The following is a 22,187-nucleotide window of genomic DNA, read 5'->3' as shown; positions in this document are numbered from 1 at the left end:
CTGAATGAATGACATCTGTGACCCCAGGATGGCCAGCACAGTGCCTGGCCCACAAGAGACTTCAGCCAATAGTTGATTGAATGAAAGCCCCTTCTCCTCATCCACTTAAACCCTCCTTGTCCTTCAGGAGCGGGCTCCGACCACCGGGAGGTGACCGTGAGGTTGTCAGGGGCCTCTCCTAGGCACCCATAGCGCCTAGTCACATCACCCTGAACCCTTCCCAGCTCAGCACCAGGTCCATGGGGGTTGGTGTCCATGAAGACCCTGGCAGCCCCTCCCCACCTCAGACTCACTCTGGCTCAGGGCAGGTTTCTATTCATATTTTATTTTCCTGTTTTTGTTTTTTTTTAGTTTTTATTAAATAAAAGGAGCAGAGGGAGGGGGGCCTGTGTCTCTCGGGCTCTGCGGGAGCCACAGGCCCTCCCCTGCCTCCCAAGGTGCACTGCGTGGTAGGCTTGAGGTGTAAGCTGGGCAGGGAGGGCAGCTGGGAGTGCTGGGAGAGGTCGGGATCCGTGACCCATCTACCCCTCCCAGGAAGACTCAGTGGGCGGGGAGAGAGGCTCCTGGACCCCGACTGGGGCTCATCCTGAGGGTTGACGGCTGGCGGGGCCAGGGCCTGAGCTCCAAGCCACAGGGCGGGACCCCAGGCCCAGCCCGGCCCCTCCCCACCGCAGTGTTCATTCACTGGAGGGTGCAGGGTGGTGGGGCAGGGTGGCCGGGCCCCTCATTCGTGGACGTCCCAGATCTCGGAGAGCAAAGGTGGCAGCTTCTTGTCCTGGAGCCGCAGGGCGAAGACCTGCTCCGAGTGCACGGAGCTGAGCGTGCGCAGGCTCACGAGCTTCATCAGCATGCGGGGGAAACGCAGCTGGTCCTGCGGGGGGACGGGAGGGCGTGGGCGCGGGTCAGCCCCTCAGCCCACCAGGAGGGCCCCTCCGTGGGTCGAGCCAGGAGAGACAGCGTGGCGCCCCGTGCGTGGACTAGGCCTGGCTCCTTGTGGAGGGGACAGGGGCTTGAGGACACACTCTCGCTGAGAGGATGCTGACCAGGGCTCAGAGTGCTGTCAGGGGTGCCGGGGGTGGCGACAGAGCTGGGCTGGGACTAGGCAGCCGGCCCCTGGCCCCAGGCTGACCCCACACGGGTCTGGACTTCCTGTCCCTCCCCAAGCCGGAGGGGCTAGGCTCTGGCACCTGTGGCCTCTTGATGCGGGTGTAGGACAGCAGCGCGTCCACGTAGGGCTGCTGCAGTGCCTCGACTCGGCTCGGCTCCTGCACGTTGGGCCGGTCGGCCGAGAAGATGTTGATGGCGATGAGGAGGGCGTACTCAGCGTCGTCCAGGCCCAGGCGCCTCATGGCCCGCGAGAACTCGAAGATGGGGTTGATGAATTCCACCTGCAGGCCTGCGGAGGTGGGAGGCCCGGCCCGATGAACCCCCCTGACCCTGAAACCGGCCCCCATGCCTGGCCCCTGGCGCTGCCCGCCTTCAGCAGGGTGAGCGAAACAGCAGCAGGTAGAGAGTGCTGGTCACCCTGTAATCCCACTGCCTGTCAGGGTGCCTGGCACGTAGTAGGTGTGCCATACCTCTTGCCCGAATGAAGGAACGAGTAATGAGCGTGAACACTTAACTCAGGATTTTCTACCACCCCATCACCACCTTCACTTCCCTCCTGCCTTCCCGGTTCCTCTCCTTGGGAAAACGAAAGAAGTTTAATCCTAGGTCACATTATGTCACCCCCTGCGGTGGCTTCCCCTGCTCACAGAGTGAAGCCCAAACTCATTCCCAGGCGGGACTCATTCATTCATCAAACTTGATTGAGCACCTACTGCATGCCAGGCCCCAGGGGAGAGATGTTTATAAGACAAAGCCCCCTGCTCCCGTGGAACTTACCTTTGGGGCTCGAGGGGACAGACAGCAGACGAATATGTAAGGAAATTATCCACCCTGTGAGATGATTCTGAGTTCTATGAATCAAGGTAACACAGGGAAGGGTAATCGGGGCCCACGAGAATCGTGTCAACATCTTAGAGAAGATGGTCACCGTAGGGTGACATTGCACGAAGGCCTCCCTCGATGCAGGGTGTCTGACCCCAAGGAGAGGAGGGAGCAAGTTACCAGGATGTGTGAGTGTTCCAGGTAGGGCACCACCCGTCTTTTTTGCCTGGAACTAGACTTCCTGGGCCCTGAGACTTATAGTATTAAAGCTGGGAAGGTCCCAAGCAAACTGGGATGAGTCACCCTAGTTCTGGACAGAGGGACCAGCAAGTACAAAAGCCCTGAGGCAGGAGCACATATGGTGGGTTCCAGTAAGAGGGAGGCCAGTGTGGCTGCAGGAGAGTGAGTGAGAGGAGAGGGTGGGAGATGAGGGCTGAGAGGGACGAGGCCACACCCTGCAGGGCCGGTGGGCCAGGTGAGGACTTTGGCTTTTCTCCCAGTGAGATGGGAGCCATGGACAATTCTGAGCACAGGAGGGACATGAGCTAACTTGGTTGTTAATTGGATTCTTCTGACGACTGTGTGAACAAACACACTGGGTTGGGGTGGAGGTAGAAGCCCAGTGAGGGGCCCCTGCAATGTTCCAGGGAGAACCAACTGAGGCCCAGACTGCAGTAATGGCAGAGGATGCGGGGGACGTGATGTGAACCAACCTCCTCTCCAGCCCCATCTCCCTGTGCTCCAAGCCTCCTTGTGGTTCCTTAAAACCGCCCAGCTCTTCTCCACCTCAGGACCTTTGCACATGCTGACCTCCCTGCCAGAAACACTCCCCCACAACCCAGTGCTCCCCTGCCAAGCTTATACTCAAAGGGTTACTGGGACTGTCCTGGGTGTTGGAAGGGCCAGGTGTTAAAGGGAAGATGAGGTTAGGAGCAGATGTCCAGGAGTACAGAGAGGTGCCCCAGGGAGAAAGAATGGGACAGAACAAGACTTACTGAGAAAGCCCAGAGGCCGAGGGAGCGAGGCCTTTGCACGTGCATTCCCTGGTGGCTAATGCTACTCCTCACCTCCCTTTTAGGTGATCTTTCTCACTCCTCTAGCCTCAGTTCAACTACGCTTCCTCCAGAAGGCCATTGACTAGGTTACATCCCCAAGGAAGTGCTTTTGGAGGGCAGGGACCAGGGCTGCCCTGTACGGTTGGGGAGATTGTGCATTTCCTGATGGACTGAGATCCAGCCTCCCTCGTGTGAGACCAGGCTTGAGGAGAAGAGAGTATCTTCTCTTAATTCTTACCAAGATGTCCTATGTGACAGCAGAGACCCCTCTGTTTCATCCTGCGCTATGTCCCACTGTGCAGAGCTGGTGCTCAATAAACGTGCTCTTGTCTCACTACAAGGTGGGCTCAACCCTCACCCCACTTGGGAGATAAGGAAACAGAGGCTCAGACAGGGATGAGAGGGCCCCGCGTCTCCCAGCCAGCAGGGACCCAGCAGAGGCGCCACTTGTGCCCCCACCGCCCAGCCTGCACTTGGCCTTACCTGCGCGGTGGAAGTCATCCTTGCTGTAGGTGAAGTCTTTCAGGAACGTGATGCACTCGGTCTCGTGGTTGTAGCGTCTGGCTGTCTCCAGCAGCATGATCTGAGAGAGGTGGGGAGAGGGATGGGCAGGGGTTTGAGGAGCTCTGTGACCCTTTAGCCACTGTCCTTCCTCTCCTGGCCTGAATGGGGGCCCTGATCTTGCCGGGATCATCCCTCACCTCCCCCCACCCCCGGCCCGCCGTTCTCACGGCCACACGGACTGCAGTCAGTGTGTTGGACACTCCGAGCTCTCTCCCTCCTCCAGGTTCAGCACCCCCAGCCTCCTCCACTCAGGACACTCTCCCCAGGTGGTTAGGAGGCATGGGGCAGAGCTCTTTATTTTGTTTACTACCACGTACCCAGCACTTGGAATAGGGCGCGGCATACACTAGGCACTCAATGCTTATTCATTACCATTGCTTGATTCAAATGTCAACTCCCTAAATAAGCCTTTTCAGCACATTCCCTAAAGTGTGTCCCTCCAGCCCAATCCTCAATTATTCTCAGCCTCAGACCTGTTTCCGTTCTCTCCTTGCCTCGTGGGAGGCTCTGATGACTTCTTTAGTATTTTGATCTTCTCCTGTAGAATACCATCCCCACCAAGGCAAGGACCAGAGTCTGGCTTGTCACTATGCTCCCAGCATCTGTCCTGGGGCTTATCTCTTGGGTTCCTTAAGGGCAGGATGGAAGGGCCTCCCTGAGGCTGGGCGGGCCGGCCATTACCTCAATGGTAGATGCCTTCAGGAGGGCGATCTGGTCCTCGCGACCCAGCTGCAGGAAGCCAGGCACCTGCTTGGCGAAGTCCACGATCTCCTGGACTGAGATGATGGCCAGCTCCGTGAAGTGGGCAAAACGCTGCTGGCGAGCATCACGGGACTGCGGGTCTGCGCCCAAGGGCCAGGGCTGGGGACGTGGGGGGCCAGGTTACTCTCAGGATTTCTCCCATAAGCCCAAGGCTATGGGGGCCCCTTGAGGCAAAGCCTACACCCTAGGAGGCCCCCGTCTCAAAGCTCGTGCCCTCTGGAGCCTCATTCTCTCCCCGTGCCCCAGACTGCGGCCCTCTGAGCTTGACCCTCCTGGGCCCATCGCCCCTCAAGGCTGTGGAAGGGGCTGTACCGTGACTTTAGGCTGGTCAGAGAAGGAGCGTTTATTGCACTGCAGCTGGGCCGCCACCAATTGCTGGATCATTAGTTCCTGAGCGGCTGTTAACTGGACACCCTCGCCTTCCCCGGAGCCCTGGCCACCCCCGTCAGACCCTCCAGGGGAGGCCCCAGGCCCAGAGGCTGAGCTGCTGCTGATTCCCAGCCCTGTGGGTGACGACTGCTGCTGCTGCTTCCGAATCTTCTTCTTCCGGATCTGTTCTTTGGAGAGGACGCCTGTTGGGGAGACACAGCCCTCAGTAGAGGTCCCAGGCCTGGGCAGGGGCCAGGCTGGCACTGCTCCCTCCCCGGCACTCACACTGCTCCCGCATCCCAGCCTCCTTGCACTTTCGCAGCCGGCATTGCTGGCACTTGCGCCGCATGAAGGCATCCATCTGGCAGGTTCCACCGCCCCGGCAGGCATAGCGCCCGGCCCCACCTCGGATCACACTTCGCCTGAAGAAGCCCTTGCAGCCTTCGCAGCTGAGCACATTGTAGTGGAAGCCAGAGGCCGTGTCCCCGCACACCTGGCACAGCTCGTCGCCCAGCATCTTTGGAGCCGGGCCCTTCTTTCGCTTGCGCTCCGGCTCCTCTGCTGTGTCTAGGATGACTGGCGTTGGTGGACAAGCCATGAGAGACAGAGCCACAGAGAAAAACGGCAGCCAGAGGGACAGGTCCATGAGAGATCGGAGGCAAAGAGTCAGAGTGCGGAGAGTGATCCAGGGAGATGGCAATTCACAGGGAAAGATGTGTATGTCAGTGAATCCCAAAGAATGGGTCAAAATAAGAGATGTCAAGGACTAACAGAAGAAAAAAATCAACAAGAAACTGGGGTTGCCCATCCCCATTTCTGATCTTTCTCCCTTTCTAGATCCCTCCCTAAGCCTCCATACCAACTCCCAGCCCATGTCCCTGGACCCCGTCTCACCCACGACGGAAGCTGAGTTGGCCCCATCAGTGCCTGGGACATCAGGATCCGCCCCTGGGCACGGCTCAGGGCCATCCTCCTTTCCATCAGGTGAAGAAGAGGGGGTGCTAGGGCCATTTCCTGGGAGAGGGAGGCAGAGTGAGTTTCTCCTGACAATAATCTGCTGGCAGGGGGATGGCTGGGTTGGGAAAGGGGTCACTCACCAGGCAAGGGGGTGTCCAGGGAACTCGTGGCGGGGGTGGACATGGTGGGGTCACGGAGCAGCCTGCAGAATACAGGGGGACTGAGAGCCTTGCGGGGCCAGGGAGGGTCAGGTTAGGCCAGCCACAGGTTTTCATGGGGCTACCTCTCTTTCCTCCATCTCTCAGACTCTTCCCCTACTGCATACACACCCCACCCCCAGTCCCTGCCAGTCTGCATACCCTCCCATCCAGTTCCAATAGGGCCTGACCCCTTCTGCTCCAGGACAGCCTTGAGGTGGGTCTCAAGCCCCTCCTTCCTCTAGACTCTGACCCTCCTTTAGGCTCCCTCCACTCTAGATCCCGCCCACCGGCTTTTTCCAGATACTGTCCCTTCTGCTTCAAGTGCTCGGCCCTCACTTCCTCACCCCACTTCTGCCGAGGAAGCACCCCTACCTCTCATTCTGACCCCATCTCCTCCTATTATGCTCCGCCCACATATCGTTTCCTTCTAGGTCCTTCCCCATCCCTTCCAGGTCCCGCCCCACCTCCTCCCATCATACTCCGCCCCCACACCTCTCTCCAGGTCCCGCCCCTCTCCGAGCACCAGTGGGGGGCGGGGCTCATGGCTGCGCGCGAGGGTCTCGTGGGCGGCCTCTCGTGGGGTCCCCTACTCCCGTTGCCCTGGAAACAGCCGGGGGCTGCGCGAGCTACGGAGAGGAGACGGTAGAAGGAGAGAAGGGGGCTGAGCCAAGCAGCGCGGGGAACATCGGGAAGCCCCAGGCCCAGGGGTCCTCCCGCGTCTCCCCACACTCGAGTGCACCTGCTTGCGTACCCTGGGTCAGCTTCTCTTCCTCCTCCTCTGTATACACCGGCACGCCGACGCGACTCGGATCCCCTCAAAACTAACTTCGACACTTCTTCCGGCAACCCCACCGTGCGTCACTTCCGGGAGTGCGCGGGGAGTCAGGGTGACGGAATTCCGGTCCCTCTAGGGCTAGCCTAATCAGCTGCCCCGCACGGAAGTCGTGTACCCACCGGAAGCTTACCTTTCCGGATAGTTCCACTGGGGGCTGGCAGAAGAGTTCCGGACCCATTCAATCAAGCGTTGGGCAAGAGGGCGGCATGGCAAGACCCAAAGCTTCCCGCCCCGCCCTGCGTGGCTTTAAACTCTGCCCTGTGCTTCTCTGGGCTTGGAAGCCAAAGATTTACTCTGCATCATCTCCAAGACTACAGATCCTTTTCGCACACGGCTTATTAAAAGCATGTTTGTCCCTTCTGGGTTGTTATAAGTTTTCTGATTTTGGAGGTGCGCCGCTTATTGGTTTTAAATAAGTTAAATTACAAACCTAGACCTAGAAAAAACCTGGAAAAAATATATTTTAAAAATAATTTGGTAATAGGAATAATTCTTTTAAAAAGTAACCTTCCTATACGAAGAAGATAAAAATAATAGCTTTTAAAGAAAACTCGGGAATTCCCCGGAGGTCCAGTAGTTAGGACTGGGCGCTTTCACTGCCGTGGCCCGCGTTCAATCCCTGGTAGGGGAACTAAGATCCCGCAAGCCCCACAGCAGGGCAAAAACAAACAAAAAAACTCAGAATACTTGAACAGGTAGAAGATGGAAATTGTTCCAAAGTCTTCCCACCGTGATAATCAGATCTATGTTGAGCATATATGTATTGCTTTTTAATGGGGATATATGCTCCATACTCTTTTGTAGATTGTTTTGTCCATTCCAGCGTGGCCTTCAAGCTGTGTAAATTTCCATCCAAGGATGTTTACCAATAAAACGAGTGGCTAACATGGGCATGGGGCATGACTGAATGGGTGTCTCTGCCACTTCCTCAATGTGTAATGTTGAGCCAAGCTACTTACTATCCCTGCACCTCAGTTTCCTCATCTGTAAATCGGGACCAACAAGAGTTTGTTGTTGCATTGTCATTATGATTAAATGAGGTAAAAACCGTGAACCTGGCCAGCCTCAAATAAGGAGCCCAGTATGTGTGAGCTATGTTTATTCTGGTGAAAATTATTTTTAACTTTTCACTGTTAGAAAAGTGCAAACGTCTGAAATAGACTGAAGATGGACAACAGTTTTGGGGCAAGTCACATCGCTCTCAGTCTCAGTTTGTAACCAAGCAGGACCCTAACGGGCCTTCCCATGACAGACCCCTCCACTATATCCTCTGCTGTAGATTCTCTCTGAAGTGAAGCAGGAGGGAAGGGGGCAGGGCATAACCTTTAAAAGAATGACATAGCCCGAGGACACGACATAAACCTGATTAGAACCAAATAGGTCCAAGATGGCGGACAAGTTGACTTCCACTAGAACTTGAGCCTCAGTATACGCTCATTGTAACACATCAGCAAGCTAAATGACACACCCACAGGCGCCATGACAGTTCCAAGTCCAACCATAAAGGTCAGAAAGTGGGCAATGGCTTAATCACTGGAAATCCCCACCCCTTCCCCAAAATAGCTGGAATACTTCTCCCACTCATTAGCCTATGAAATTACCCACCCCTATAAAAACTGACAACCCCATATCCTCGTGCCGCTCTCGCCTTCTAAGATGGCCCACACTCTATGGAGTGTGTTTCTCTCTAAATAAATCCACTTCTTACTATCACTTTGTCTCTCACTGAATTCTTTCTGTGATGAGACATCAAGAACCTGAGCTTCATTAAGTCCTGAGACCAGGTGTGTGATCTCCGTTAAAAGATCTTGGGTTCAAGTCCCAATCTAGGTTTTGGCTGGGTTTGAGTCCTGGCCTGGGGTTCAAGTCCCAATTTGAGTTACACAGTTTCATAAGTATAATAATATCTCATGACACTATACACAGATAATAGTATCTCATGCATATTTCCTGAGTTTTTCAGATGCTAAGAACCACCACCAAATGTAAGAAATTAACTACTTGATGATCATAGCCCCCAGATCTACTGGCACCTAAGGACTGATAGTGATAACTGCCCTGTTACCTCAACATCAACCAAGCAGAGAACTATGCACGAGCTGATCACATACCCTGGGTTGCCCCTCCCTCAACTTGCCTTTAAAAATGAGGGTGGGTAGGACTTCCCTGGTGGTGCAATGGTTAAGAATCCGCCTGCCAATGCAGGGGACACGAGTTCGAGCCCTGGTCCGGGAAGATCTCACATGCTGCGGAGCAACTAAGCCTGTACGCCACAACTACTGAGCCTGTGCTCTAGAGCCTGCGAGCCACAACTACTGAAACCCACGTGCCACAACTACTGAAGCCCGTGCACCTAGAGCCTAGAGCCCGTGCTCCACAACAAGAGAAGCCACCGCAATGAGAAGCCCGCCCACCGCTACGAAGAGTAGCCCCCACTCGCCGCAACTAGACAAAGCCTGCATGCATCAACAAAGACCCAACGCAGCCAAAAGTAAATAAATTTATTTTTTAAAAAAATGAGGGGGGAGGGATAGATTGGGAGTTTGGGATTGACATGTACACACTACTATTTAAAATAGATAACCAGCAAGGGCCTACTGTATAGCACAGGGAACTCTGCTCAATATTCTGTAATCACCTAAATGGGAAAAGAATTTGAAAAAGAATAGATACACGTATATGTATAACTGAATCACTTTGCTGTATACCTGAAAATAACACAACGTTGTTAATCAACTACACTCCAATATAAGATTTAAATTTTTTTTAAATACTCTGCTGAAACCCTTTGGGGAGTTCAGGGTTGGAAGATGAGCCGCCTGTGCTTGCATCGCTCTGCAATAAACCTTTCTCTGCTCCAAACTCCCATGTTTTGGTTGGCTTGGCCTCACTGTGGTCTGTGGGTTCGGGGGTAACAGCTAATCTGTAACAAAATGATATGTACATCAACAAAGGTGGATGACAGAAAAAATATGGCAGCCAAATCTTACTTCAAAATATAGAAGTACTGTGAATTTGAAAGCTACAGTGCAGTCTGACGCAGGAATGCTATAGCATCAACTCAGATGTCTCTGGCAGTGTTGTAGTGGGTGACGCGATTTTTCCAAAATTATGACCAAGTCTTTTTTTGTTTTAGTTTTTTGTTGTTGTTGTTGTTGTTTTTCATTTTGGCAGCACGGCTTGCGGGATATCAGTTTCCCAACCAGGGACTGAACCCTGGATCACAGCAGTGAAAGCGCTGAATCTAAACCACTAGGCCACCAGGGAAATCCCCTGACCAACTCTTAATAAACGTATCAATAAGACAAGGTAGGAATACTTTTGGCTTGTTCTAAAACAGGCAAAGAAGGCCAGAATGGCTGGAGCTGTGTGGGGTGGGATGAAGATACAAGATAAGATCATAGAGGGAACACAGATCCAATCATGAGGACCTGTGGGCTAAATGTGTTCAACACTGGCTGAGAATTCACAAAAAACAGTCCCTTCTCCAGGGCGACACAAGTGGACTACATTTCCCACCTGCCCCTGCAGCTAGGTGTGATCACGTGACTCAGTTCTGGCCAGTGGAACTCCAGCAAAAGTAATAAGGGCAGTGAGCAAAAGCCAGGCCTGGAGGCTGACTCCAAGGTGTCTGGAGCTTCAACCCACGCCCGCCCCCCGCCCCCCAGAAAAGTCTAGTAGGGACTTCCCTGGCGGTCCAGTGGTTAAGACTCCAGCGCGTCCACTGCAGGGGGCGTAGGTCCCATCCCTGGTCGGAGAACTAAAATCCCGCATGCCACGCGGCGCAGCCAAAAAAATTAAAATTAAAATTAAAAAAAGAAAAGACTTTTAACCGATATTCTTATTTTTTGTAATGAGCCTAACTTGCTGGTTAGATTAAAATGCTATTTTCTTTTTTCTTTTAACTTAAAAAAATATTTATTTATTTACTTACTTTGGCTGTGCAGGGTCTCTGAGGCAGCATGCAGGGATAGTTGCAGCATGTGGGATCTATTTCCCGACCAGGGATCGAACCCGGGCTCCCTGAATTGGGAGTGAGGAGTCTTACCCACTGGACCACCAGGAAGTCCCCTAAATGCTATTTTCTAATGCTGCATAAATGCAGTATGTACACAATTGAGCCCAAATAAAATTACCGTTTCCGTTTTCATCAAATGGTGAACAAGCTCATGAAGATAGTTGAAATGTAATTTATGATTATGTAAATTAAGCGACCTTCAGGACACTAATACGTAGATAAAGGAGACTTTCATTATTGTGAATCAATGTCATTAACCTTGAAAATTGTATACAATTGTCACGAACATTCCTTAAAAAGTAAAAAAAAAAAAAGGACAATCTCCAAAAAGAAAGAAAGAAAAGAAGAATCTAGTAACTCTTTATCCAGTCGAATCCTGAGGCTTGATTGTCCTGGGTCTGGAGAAAGGTGTCAGGCCTGAGACGTACCTCGAAGGCTCCTGGTCTGGTGTTGGAGGTCGACCCGGTTACAAATCACTATTTGACAGACTAGGGGTGATCCAGGTCTCATTTGCTGAGTGTGTTCGGAAGACATCTCTCAGCTACCTTAGGCAGGGGGCAGTCAGAGAGGACTAACTTACCTGACTTCTTTGTGTCGCCATTTCAGGCAATGGGAAACACAGGGACAAAAGCAGGGAGGCTTGAAAGAGACCCATGTGTTCCAGGATTTCAGCTCAAGAAACCAGGGAGGGAGGTAAAGTTTAAAAATTTAATTTTTTTCAAAAAAAATTGCTGCCTTGGGGAAGGTGCTTAATAAATACTTGTTGGATCTCAGTAAATTAAGTTGAATTAAGAGACTGGTTCATAACTACAAGAAAGTTGATGAAATATTATTGTCAATGTAAAAATGATGCATGTAGAGTCAGCCATTTTTGTAGCGTGTATACTAATTTTTAAAAACATTTTCGGGAAATTTATGTGGAAAAACAAATGAAACTGTATTATCAGAATTCACGTACAATAGACTGATCAGAAAATATTTTTTCCCTTACTGAACAGAGAATAATCACAAGGCTTTACATTTCTACCTGTTACGAGTATAATTCCTAGAGTTTGACTAAATCATAAACTAGAACGCTTTGAAGAAAAAAAAAGAAAAAGAAAAGACTCTGATGAGGGGTCGCGTCGGGGAAAGAGCAGATCTTGTCTGAGAAAATAGGCCCACACAACCACCGTGTGAGCATTTACGGATTTGCAGGCAGGACCTTTCAGAAACCACTTAATCTTAGAGAGTAAGAATTAGGACCGGGGACTTCCCTGGTGGTCCAGTGGGTAAGACTCCTTGCTTCCACCGCAGGGGGCACGGGTTCGATCCCTGGTCGGGGAACTGAGATCCAGCATGCCGCGCAGCACGGCCAAAAAAAAAAAAATTGGGGCCGGAAGATGCAAAAGCCAGGTTGGGGTGGGGGAACTCTGAGATGTCAAGACTGAGTATTCTGGGCTTCACTGGTGGCGCAGTGGTTGAGAATCCGCCTGCCAATGCAGGGGTTAACGGGTTCAAGCCCTGGTCTGGGACAACTACTGAAGCCCGCGCGCATAGAGCCTGCGCTCCGCAACAAGAGAAGCCCGCGCACCGCAACAAAGAGTAGCCCCCGGTAGCTGCAACTAGAGAAAGCCCGCGCGAAGCAACGAAGACTCAACGCAGCCAAAAATAAATAAATAAATAAAATTTAAAAGAAAAGAAAAGAAAAAGACTGAGTATTCCAACTGCTGAGACAGAGGAGGGGGAGATGTGGGGAGAGCTACTGTAGAGAAACTGGCCCTCCATCTGCTGTGTTAGGGAAATCCCTCAGCGCAACGAGTGCTCAAAGTGGGTTGTTAAAAATATTTATTGACCCTTTGCAAGATGCCAGGCGCTGAGGACAGAGTGGCAAGTGAAACAGACCAAGATCCCTGACGTTCTGGAGATCAGATTCTAATGGGGAAACAAATGTTAAAGATAATAAGTAAATCACCAGTATAGAAAGTATCACTGGGACTTCCCTGGTGGCGCAGTGGTTGAGAGTCCGCCTGCCAATGCAGGGGACACGGGTTTGAGCCCTGGTCCGAGAAGACCCCACATGCCGTGGAGCAACTAAGCCCGTGCGCCACAACTACTGAGCCTGCACTCTAGAGCCCACGAGCCACAACTACTGAGCCCGCGGGCCACAACTACTGAAGACCGCATGCCCAGAGCCCGAGCTCCTCAACAAGAGAAGCCACCGCAATGAGAAGCCCGCGCACCACAACGAAAAGTAGCCCCTCCTCGCAGCAACTAGAGAAAGCCTGCGCGCAGCAATGAAGACCAAACGCAGCCAAAAATAAATAAATTTATTAATTAAAAAGTATCACTGGGCTTCCCTGGTGGCACAGTGGTTGAGAGTCCGCCTGCCGATGCAGGGGACACGGGTTCGTGCCCCGGTCCGGGAAGATCCCACATGCCGCGGAGCAGCTGGGTCCATGAGCCATGGCCGCTGAGCCTGCGCGTCCGGAGCCTGTGCTCCGCAACGGGAGAGGCCACAACAGTGAGAGGCCTGTGTACCGCAAAAAAAAAAAAAAAAAAAAGTATCACTGATTCTAAGAAGCACGTGGTTTACTACTGATGACATTAATTATGTCGTGTTAATTTCAGTTAATGAAATGTTAGAAGATGTCAAGTGCTATGGGGAAAAAATAGATACAGGTAAAGGAGATTGGAAATTCCGGGGGAGGATGGTTGACATATTCAATAGGGTAAACAGGGTAGACTTCACTAAGAAGGTGACATTTAAGCAAAGATTTGAAGGAGGGGGAGTGAGTAAGGTTTTCTGGAGGGGAAACACTTGGACAGAACAGCCTGTGCAAAGGCCCTGAGGCAGGAGTATGTCTGGGATGTTTGAGGCACAGCCAAGAGTGAAGGAGGGGGAGTGAGAAGAGATGATGTCAGGGAGGGGACGCGGCCTAATCATACAGGGCCTTTCAATTCTGTAATGCCTTTGGTACCTCTGATCCTTTGATCCTACCCTTTTTTTCCTGTTTCCCTTACCTCTCATGTCCTCCCTTCCTTAGGCTGCATAGATTCTGTGGTCAACCACCATAATCGAGCCCTTGCACAAACAACATTAATGCCCTTACTCTTTCTCCCTCAGTCATACTTGCCTGGCAAAACCCCAACTCTGGTTAAAATGAACTCACTGCCTCTGTGTGCCTGCTCTCACCCAGCTGAGCTTGTGAGTGGACACACTTCAGATGTGTGACTGCAAACACTCAGAACCAAACTGCAAGGCTGTCACAGTTTTCTTCTCCAGTCCCTAAGAAATCATTTTCTCATCTTCTTTCTCAACCTCTAGAAGCCCTCGCCCTTTTCGTTCTCACTTCTTCTTTTGCTGAAAAAACTAGAAGCAGTCAGAAAGAAACGTCCCCATGCTTGCCTTAGGGACACTACTGGCTCACCTTCAGAGGTACACTGCTGTCCCTCCCATGACCATGTTTGGACAATCTGTAAGAGGCCAACCCCTCCACATAGGCACGGAATCCCTTCTCCTCTCCCTATTCAAAACGTTCCCTCTTGCAATGTTTCCTTCTCTCTCTTGCATCATTCTTCGTACAATGCTTAAGCCTTTGTTCCTTTAGGATTCCTCTTCACTGAATGCCCACACTTCCCCGCGGTGCTGCTGAGGATGCTTCCTGAAACTTGCGGGTCCTAGGCCCTCCCTCTTTGCAACTTCGCCCTGAAGATCACTTTCCTTCAGCATCTACCTAAGGGACTTTCCTGCTACAACATCCTAAAGGAAACCCAAGTTCAAGAGGTGGGGCCCCAACCATTTTGAAAGCGGACCTTCTGGCCTTACTGAAGCCTTCAGATGACGGCAGCCTCAGCTGACATCTGTCTGCAACCCTATGAGCCAGAACTGCATGGTCAAGCTACTTTCAAATTTTTAACGCAGAAAGGCCCCCCCAAATAATAATAAATGATTATTTCTGCCTTAAATCACTCAGTTTGGGGGTGATTTTTACACAGCATTAACTAACTAGTACACTCTCCCAAGTTTGCTTTCCTCTAGGTCTACCCAGTCCTTGTAAATGGAAATAACATTAACACAGTTGTAATCATGTAAATGAATTGCTTTCCCGGCAGATTCTTGGGCTCTGTCTCAGGCCTCTGGAATCAGAATCTCTGAGGGTGGTACCCAGAAATCTAGGGCACGTTTAAACTGGGTTTTTGGGTGCTCCTAAATATTTGAGAAACTTAATTATGGAAAAGGGGGCAGACAGAGAGACACTGCAAATTATTTTTATGCTTTTTCAATGGTGGTAGGGCTATGGACTTTTTGTGTGTTTCAGTATTTTCCAAATAAAACAATAGGAATCAGGGGTCCTGACACTTTGGCAGTCCCACTTAATATGGGGCAGAAGACGTCTGGTCTGACCCTCTCTTCCTTCCCCCAGACCTTTCACAAACGTCCCGCCCATACATTTGTTTGCCCCAGAAAACTCTTGTGGTTAATGAGAAAAAATGAAGTGAAAGTTATAAGTAAAGAATGGGTAAGGGAGGGGCACAGGAGACTCTCCACCACCACCGAAGTCGGGAGTGAGGCACGCCAATACTTCCGGCGACCCTACCAAAATGTTTGGCACATTCCTCCCAAAATACCACCCATCACTCCCACATCACCCACCAAGAAACTCCGTGTCTTAGTCACCTCTCAAACCTGGAAGTAGGCAGTGAACAGGGCGCAGTCTCGGGGAAAGAAAACGGAGCCGCAGGACGCCTGGGTCCACACGGGTCCCCAGAGATGTCTCCACCACCGCTTCAACCCCAAAGCCTCCAGCTCCTTCCGGCCCAATGGGACTAAGTTTGCCATTCAATACTGAACTGGCCGCCTAGAAGGCATCCTGAGTGAGGACAAGCTGACTGTGCGTGACCTTGGCCCCGGGAAGGCTTGAGCCTGGGAGAAGCCCACCTCTAAGATTATCTGGTTTAGGGAGGGGCTTGAAGAGGCGGGGCCTCCAGGGTAAACGGATGGGGCTTTTGAATTGCGAGGCAGGGCTTCCTGGGGACGAGGGCGGGGCGGGGCTTCCCAGACAGGGGTGGGCCTTCTCAAGTTACAAGGCAAAGCTTCCTAGGCAGTTGGAGTCGTTTACAGATGTCCCCAGACCTGGGATTCATGCCTTGGTTTGGGAGACTTCAGAGACATGTAGGTAATGTCCTCCCGGAAGTAACTTACTCCATTTGAATCTACCCCAGATTGGGGGACTCACAGGTGCATCGGTGATTTTTGGGGAGGCCCTGTGGGAGCCCAGCCTGGTCTTCACATTTGCCCACTTCGATGGGATATTGGGCCTCGGTTTTCCCGCTCTGGCTGTGGGAGGAGTTCGGCCCCCGCTGGATAGACTGGTGGACCAGGGGCTTCTGGATAAGCCTGTCTCCTCCTTCTACCTCAACAGGGAATGGCGGAGGGTCTACCTTCCTCTGAGTCCTAGCCCCAAGAAGGAAGTTCTGCCCTCCTTCAGGAAGTCACCGCCCCAATATAAGAAACACATGAACCCTATTCATAAGTTCCACTCACTAAGCAACCCCTTAAGACCCACTAAAGAAACTCACCATCACTTAAAACGTTCCATGTTTCAAACTCAAACCAGGAAATTCCATGCCCTACCCCATCAAATACTGAATTTAAGAACCCCATCTTCACCGTAAAGAAATCCCAATTCCATTGGAGAACACATGTCAGAAGTCAGGAATTGCCCATTTTAATCTAAGAAGTTACATTTACCTTTTAGGAAGCTTAAAACTTATGTTTAGAAAGCCCAAGCTGTTATCCAGGCAGTCTCCAGGCAGGAAATTCTGTGCCCCTTCAGTTATCCGGACGTCCAACCCAGGAAGTCCCACCCACCTCTTTTTTTTTTTTTTGGCTGCAACTTTTGCCCCCTGCAGTGGAAGGGCGGAGTCCTAACCACTGGACAGCCAGGGAATCCCCCCCCCCCACCTCTTAGTAGATCCTGACCTTCCACACTTCCAGGAAGTGCCGCGCCCCCCCCCCCCCCCCCCCCGCCTTCCTATCACTTTCAGCCAACTGAGGAAGTCTAATTCCCCGGAAGTTCTAGACATGCAGTTCAGAAAGTCTCGTCATCCACTCGGGGAGACTGATTCCTCACAATCACGCCTACCAAGGCCAATTCAGAAACCTCAATGCTCCACTCCCCCCAAAAGTTCTACCTTCTACAGTCAAATCAAGAAGTCCTATGCCCACTTCAGGAAGCTCCCAAGACCCTAAAATCCTAACCTCCACCAAGAAAAGCCCCATTTCTCTTCACTTCTTGCCTTGCTTCCAGTCCCAACATCAAGGCTCTGCCTGCATCCCACTATCCCACCTAGAACCCAGACACCACCCCATTGGCAGAAGTCCCTCCCTTGGCCACTCCTGCGGCTGGCAGGAGAAATGCCCACGACACCTACAGCTGTCTGCCTCTGCAGGGACCCTGAGGCAGCTGATGGTGGAGAGCTGGTCCTGGGTGGCTCGGACCCAGCACACTACATCCCACCCCTCACCTTTGTGTTAGTCACGATCCCTGCCTACTGGCAGATCCACATGGAGCGGTGAGGAACCTGGCCTCCTAGGTCTGGGAGGAGTGGGCTAGAGCCTAAAATCCAGTGTCCTGGTGTGAAGGGAGCCGAGGACCCAGACTCCTAGGTCTGATGGAGGAGGGATTGTGGGCCGGGACTCCTGGCTCTGCAGGAGGAGGGGGCTGGGGGTCTGGCCTCCTAGGATGCTGGCTCTAATGACTGCCTCCTTCTGCTTCACAGTGTGGAGGTTGGCACAGGGCTTACTCTTTGTGCCCGGGGCTGTGCTGCCATTCTGGACACAGGCACGTCTCTCATCACGGGACCCACTGAGGAGATCCGGGCCCTGCAGGCAGCCACTGGGGGAGTCCCCCTGCTAATGGGGGAGGTGAGGACCTGGTGTCTGGTGGGTGTGCGCTGGGGAGGCTAATAGGGATTTAATGGTGGACATTGGGCAGGATGCTCTGGCCTGCGGGTGGGAATCGCATGGCTAAGAGGTATGCACGGGCTGAAAACACTGGACCTTGTGAGTGACAGGCCAGGGGTTAGTGAGGGGAAGCGAGGACACCTCCCAAGTGTCTACTCTAAGTGACTCCGGGGACAGGACAGGATGAGAGTGAGTAAACTTATAATTAGTATAAGACTAATTACATACACATATAGGCCCAGTATGGCCCGTGGGCCACCAGTTTTTGATTTTCAATTAGAGGAAAAGAGGTTTTGATCAAATGGGAGCCTAGGGGAAGTGGCAACAACTATATAGGAGTGAGGGAAAAGCCAATAAGGCTACAGAAGACAGTAGAGCCTGACCACACAAGGTCCTGAATACCTAGCTGCTCAAAACGGACATTTCCCTGTTGCACTTGGAGTCATGGAAAGAATTTGAGCAAAGAAGGACTCCCTCGTCTCTACTTGCTCCTCTTTTCCCTCAGTACCTCATCCAGTGCTCGAAAATCCCAACGCTCCCTCCAGTCTCCTTCCTCCTTGGCGGGGTCTGGTTTAACCTCACGGCCCAGGACTCATCCAGGTAGGTGGCAGTCACAATGACCCGTCAGTGACGGGTTGAGAGGGTGGGGCTGGGAGTGAGACATCACTAGGGCCAAGCAGGAACCACATAAACATTTCTAGTGCCCACGGTAGTGGGCGGGGCGAAGCTCTGTCTCGTAGGAAGAAGGAACACCGGTGGGCGTGACACGACACCTGTGATCCGTCTTGTCGCCCTGTAGATTCCTCGGGGTGGCGTCCGTCTCTGCTTGTCTGGCTTCCAGGCTCTGGACATGCCTCCGCCCGCAGGGCCCCTCTGCGGGGCGATGTCTTCTTGGGCAGCTACGTGGCCGTCTTCGACCGTGGCGACAGGAAAAGCGGGGCGCGAGTGGGGCTTGGGCGCGCTCGAGCTCGTGGAGCAGGACAGTGAAAGCGTGGGCTTGCGCAGGCGCAGTTCTCCGGTTGAGGCCCTGGTTATGCGCATGCGCATCCCCCGATACTCAGTAAAAATCTATTTCTATTAAACTTACCTGGGTCTCTTCCTTTTTTTTTTTTTTTTTTTTTTTTTTTGCGGTACGCGGGCCTCTCACTGTTGTGGCCTCTCCCGTTGCGGAGCACAGGCTCCGGACGCGCAGGCTCAGCCGCCATGGCTCACGGGCCCAGCCGCTCCGCGGCATGTGGGATCTTCCCTGACCGGGGCACGAACCCGTGTCCCTTGCATCGGCAGGCGGACTCTCAACCACTGCGCCACCAGGGAAGCCCCCCTTTTTTTTTTAAGCGCGTGATTTTTTTCAGAAAAAAGTTAGTGTCCGGCTCTCTGGAGTTGAGAAAGGAAGGAGAAAGGTATCATTCCTCTCCAAGGCGCACACTGGTGCGAGGGTCCTATACTACGAAGCCCATGAAGCCTCTCGCCTACACTGCCTCTCCTCAAATGCACTCGACGCCGCGGAGCATCACGGACGTTGTAGTCTAGGCGGTGTTCACGTCCTAACGGGGGCGGGCGCAGCCACAACACGCGTGGGAGGCAACAGGTCGCGACGGCAGCGACAGGTGGCAGTGGGGGGTGGCTGAAATCGTAAAGGATTTTCCAACCCTTGTTCTAAGGGGAGGAGATACCATTCCCGCACACTTAATCTCCTGTTCTTCTCTACCCTTGGGATTCCCCGGGTTGGGGGGAGCTGGGCTGCCCCTCCTCCGGCGATGATGTCACTACCCTCCTCCGCAGCCTCTCGCTGCCCAGAGCTGCGGGGCTGGGTCACCCCTCCCCCCATCGCTAATCCCGGATTCCCCCATCCCCGCCCCGCCTCGACTTGGGGTGAGTACGGGGGAGGGGGAGAAGGCACAGGGTCCGGGGGCGGTAAGACAGCCCAAATCCCAGTTTTGGAGGCGGGGGACTCGGGAGAGGAGGACTCAAAGGTTACAGCGGAGAGGTAATTGGAGGGTCTCGGGGGACCAAGGATCGTAGGCAGAGTCCCCACATTTTCAGCTTTAGTGCCTGGAAGATCGTCCTTCCTGGATTTAGAACTGATAGGAATGGGCGCGGAGGAACAAGGAAGGGGTCTTGGAAGTCAGGAAGGGGAAGACCCTTCCCCAATTCCAGGGCTTTGGGGAATGGGGGAGGGAGAGTTAGGAGGCGGCGCCAAGGATGACTGAGGTGAGAGTCTGGGGCTTTCAGGAATTTTGTGCCTTGAAGGCCTGAGAAGGGATAGACTGGGAAGGAGGAGGGATGGGGAAAGGGTCTGAAGACGCGAACAGACATTGGCCTCCCCTCCCCTGGTGTCCGTCGCTAAAAATCGAGTCCACGTCCCTCTGGCCTGTTTGCCGAGCTGGGTGTCCCATAACCCAAGCCCTCATTATGCCTCCAGAAGCCTCCCCTATGGGTGGAGGATTCAGGCTCACAAATCCCCGCATACCCTGGTGGGGCCTGGAGAGGGCCATGTGGGAGTGACGGCACCCAAATTTCCCAGGGCCTGATGGAGTCTGGATCATCCTTGACCGAGCCTCTTCCCCCAATCCCACGGTCTTTAATCCCGAGTCTCATTCCCTATTCTCCCCTCTTCCAGCCTCCTCGCTCCCCCCACCCCATCCCTGCCTTCCCCACTTCCCTCTGCCCCAGCCCGCACCTGCCTGGCTGCTATCAAAGGCTGAAGAGAAAAGTAGAGTTGGGTAGGGTGGGGGGAGGGTATAAGGGAGGATGGCTGACTTAGGTCCTTACCCTAGCCCTTACTCCCAGCTCCTAGTGCCTACTCAACGCCGGCCCCAGCATCCACCCCCACGCCCCACCTGCCTAGAAGCCTCACTCAACCCAAGACCATTCCCTCACCTCAGGATTCACTGCTTCTGCCTGGGGATACACCAGAATCCGGGGCAGAGCAGAGTAGGAAGCCCCGATGTCTTTTCTCTACCCTCCTGGGTCCCACGGGGGCTTGAGGACTGCCTGAGAACAGTGGATCAGGGGGCAGTGGGGGGAGTTGAGGTAAACTACCTCCCTGGTCCGCAGGACGGGCCCCACTTCTGCAACTCTCTGCAGTGACGCAGCCTCGAGTCCTGGCCAGGTTGAGGATTAGAGACGGTGATGCGGTGAGAGCCTGAGAGAAAGGGACAGAAATCCAGAGGGAGGGACAGAGACTGAAGGACAGCAGGACAGAGCCCCAAAGAAGTGGGGACAGAGACCCAGAAAAAGGGGGACAGGGATTCAGAAAGGGGTGAAAGAGGCACGGGGTGGGGGTGGGGGATAGAGGCCCAGGGAAGGGAAAGAAAGAAAAAGGACAGAAAGAGAAAAAGCAGTGACAGAGGGGGAAAAGAGACGGAGGAGGGGAAAAAGACACGGGGAAGGAGGTAGTAAAAGAACAAGAGCTAGGGGGACGGAGACCCAGATGGATGGGCAGAGACCAGAGAGAGGAGGGAGCCTGGGATGCCCTGGGATGGCGGGGTGGGGGGGGAGTGGAGGACAGAGACACAAAGAGGAGGGACAGAGACTGGAGGGAACAGAGACCCAGAGAGAGGCAAATCCGAGAAAAAGGTCCAGAGGTCAAGATGAGACTGGGGGTGGGGAGATCGAGACACAGTCAGGGGAGAGGAGACTGAGGCTTAGAGAGAAGAGGGGCAAGACTCAGAAGGAGGGGGACAGATACAGAGAACAATGGGACAGAGAACCAGAGGGAGCGCAGAGTAAGGAGGGGCCAGAGCCTCAGAGGAGTAAGGGCAGAGACGGGGGGACAAATATTCAGAAAAGGGGAGAAAAAGAGACACTAAGAGACACAGAAGCGGGAGTCGGGGTGGAGAGGGAGGCGATACCAACCAGCCGCCGTACCTGCAGAGGGAGGAGGCGGGCTGGGAGCAGTGCAGACCTGGGACGCCCGCAGCCCCTGACCCACCCACTTCCCTCCCACAGGCACAGCCTCCTGCCGCCGCAGCCCCAGCCGCAGCCGCTGGCCCCGCCCCAGCCCCCGCGCCTGCGCTCTACCACCCGGGGTCCAGTCCAGCCCAGGGGGCGGGGCCTGACAGGCTCCGGGGCCGTCCGCCTAGTTCTGGCCCCGCCCACCATTGGCCCCGCCCCAACTTTCTGCCCTCCCACCAGGACTCTCTAAAACCTAATCCCGCCCAATTTCCTATTGGCCCCGCCTATTGCCTCAGCCTAGACTTTGTTTCCCGGCCTTTTGGTTTCTCCCCTCCGCCTCTCTTAAGACTCTCCTTACCAGTTCTCATCCATCCCTTGGTTCTGCTGGCTGCAGTCCGCCGTTATCTAGACCTCGCCCACTTTCCCTCACCTCGTTCCCCCTTCTAAGGCCCTACTGACCCTTAGAACTATCTCCCAGGTTCTCTGGCCCCCAAGACTTCCCGTTCTAGGTCCCACCGCTCCGTCCATCCCGGTAGCTTTGTACTCTGCAGGTCTCACCTTTTCCTTAGCCATTCTCTACACTCTTAACCCTGCCCCGCCCCCACCTAGCCTGGTTGCTTTCAAATCCCTTAAAGCGCCGCTCCTCCCTTAG

The 22,187-nt window shown here is 53.4% G+C and overlaps 2 protein-coding genes and 1 long non-coding RNA gene across 4 annotated transcripts; 1 reads left to right on the top strand and 2 right to left on the bottom strand.

Moving 5' to 3' along the window:
• Window positions 1-305: 305 nt before the first annotated feature.
• Window positions 306-6,858, bottom strand: NR1H2 (nuclear receptor subfamily 1 group H member 2). 2 transcript variants are annotated; one of them, XM_033417159.2, is made up of 10 exons: window positions 6,576-6,858; window positions 6,329-6,462; window positions 5,777-5,838; window positions 5,574-5,693; window positions 4,965-5,246; window positions 4,623-4,882; window positions 4,230-4,409; window positions 3,468-3,567; window positions 1,188-1,396; window positions 306-871 (listed from the first exon to the last, which is right to left on the bottom strand). In XM_033417159.2, exons 3-10 carry the CDS (start codon window positions 5,817-5,819, stop codon window positions 725-727), a joined length of 1,341 nt encoding a protein of 446 aa, XP_033273050.1. In that variant the 5' UTR covers window positions 5,820-5,838; window positions 6,329-6,462; window positions 6,576-6,858; the 3' UTR covers window positions 306-724. The 2 variants fall into 2 exon arrangements, with proteins under 2 accessions (XP_033273050.1, XP_033273048.1); XM_033417157.2 differs by having other exon boundaries at window positions 4,965-5,255; window positions 6,576-6,834.
• A 7,274-nt stretch (window positions 6,859-14,132) lies between these two features.
• On the top strand, window positions 14,133-17,641 carry NAPSA (napsin A aspartic peptidase). Its single transcript, XM_033417281.2, is given in 5 exon segments — window positions 14,133-14,147; window positions 15,441-15,563; window positions 15,895-16,100; window positions 17,125-17,247; window positions 17,455-17,641. Coding segments are annotated over 5 exon segments (654 nt in total).
• A 1,089-nt stretch (window positions 17,642-18,730) lies between these two features.
• On the bottom strand, window positions 18,731-21,603 carry LOC125962710 (uncharacterized). Its single transcript, XR_007474346.1, has 2 exons — window positions 20,519-21,603; window positions 18,731-19,012 (listed from the first exon to the last, which is right to left on the bottom strand). It is a non-coding gene; the product is annotated as an uncharacterized LOC125962710 (long non-coding RNA).
• Window positions 21,604-22,187: the final 584 nt, after the last annotated feature.

The sequence above is a fragment of the Orcinus orca genome, chromosome 20 (genome assembly GCF_937001465.1).
Source record: "Orcinus orca chromosome 20, mOrcOrc1.1, whole genome shotgun sequence".
NCBI lineage: Eukaryota > Metazoa > Chordata > Mammalia > Artiodactyla > Delphinidae > Orcinus > Orcinus orca.
This window is presented reverse-complemented; position numbering and strand designations above follow the sequence as displayed.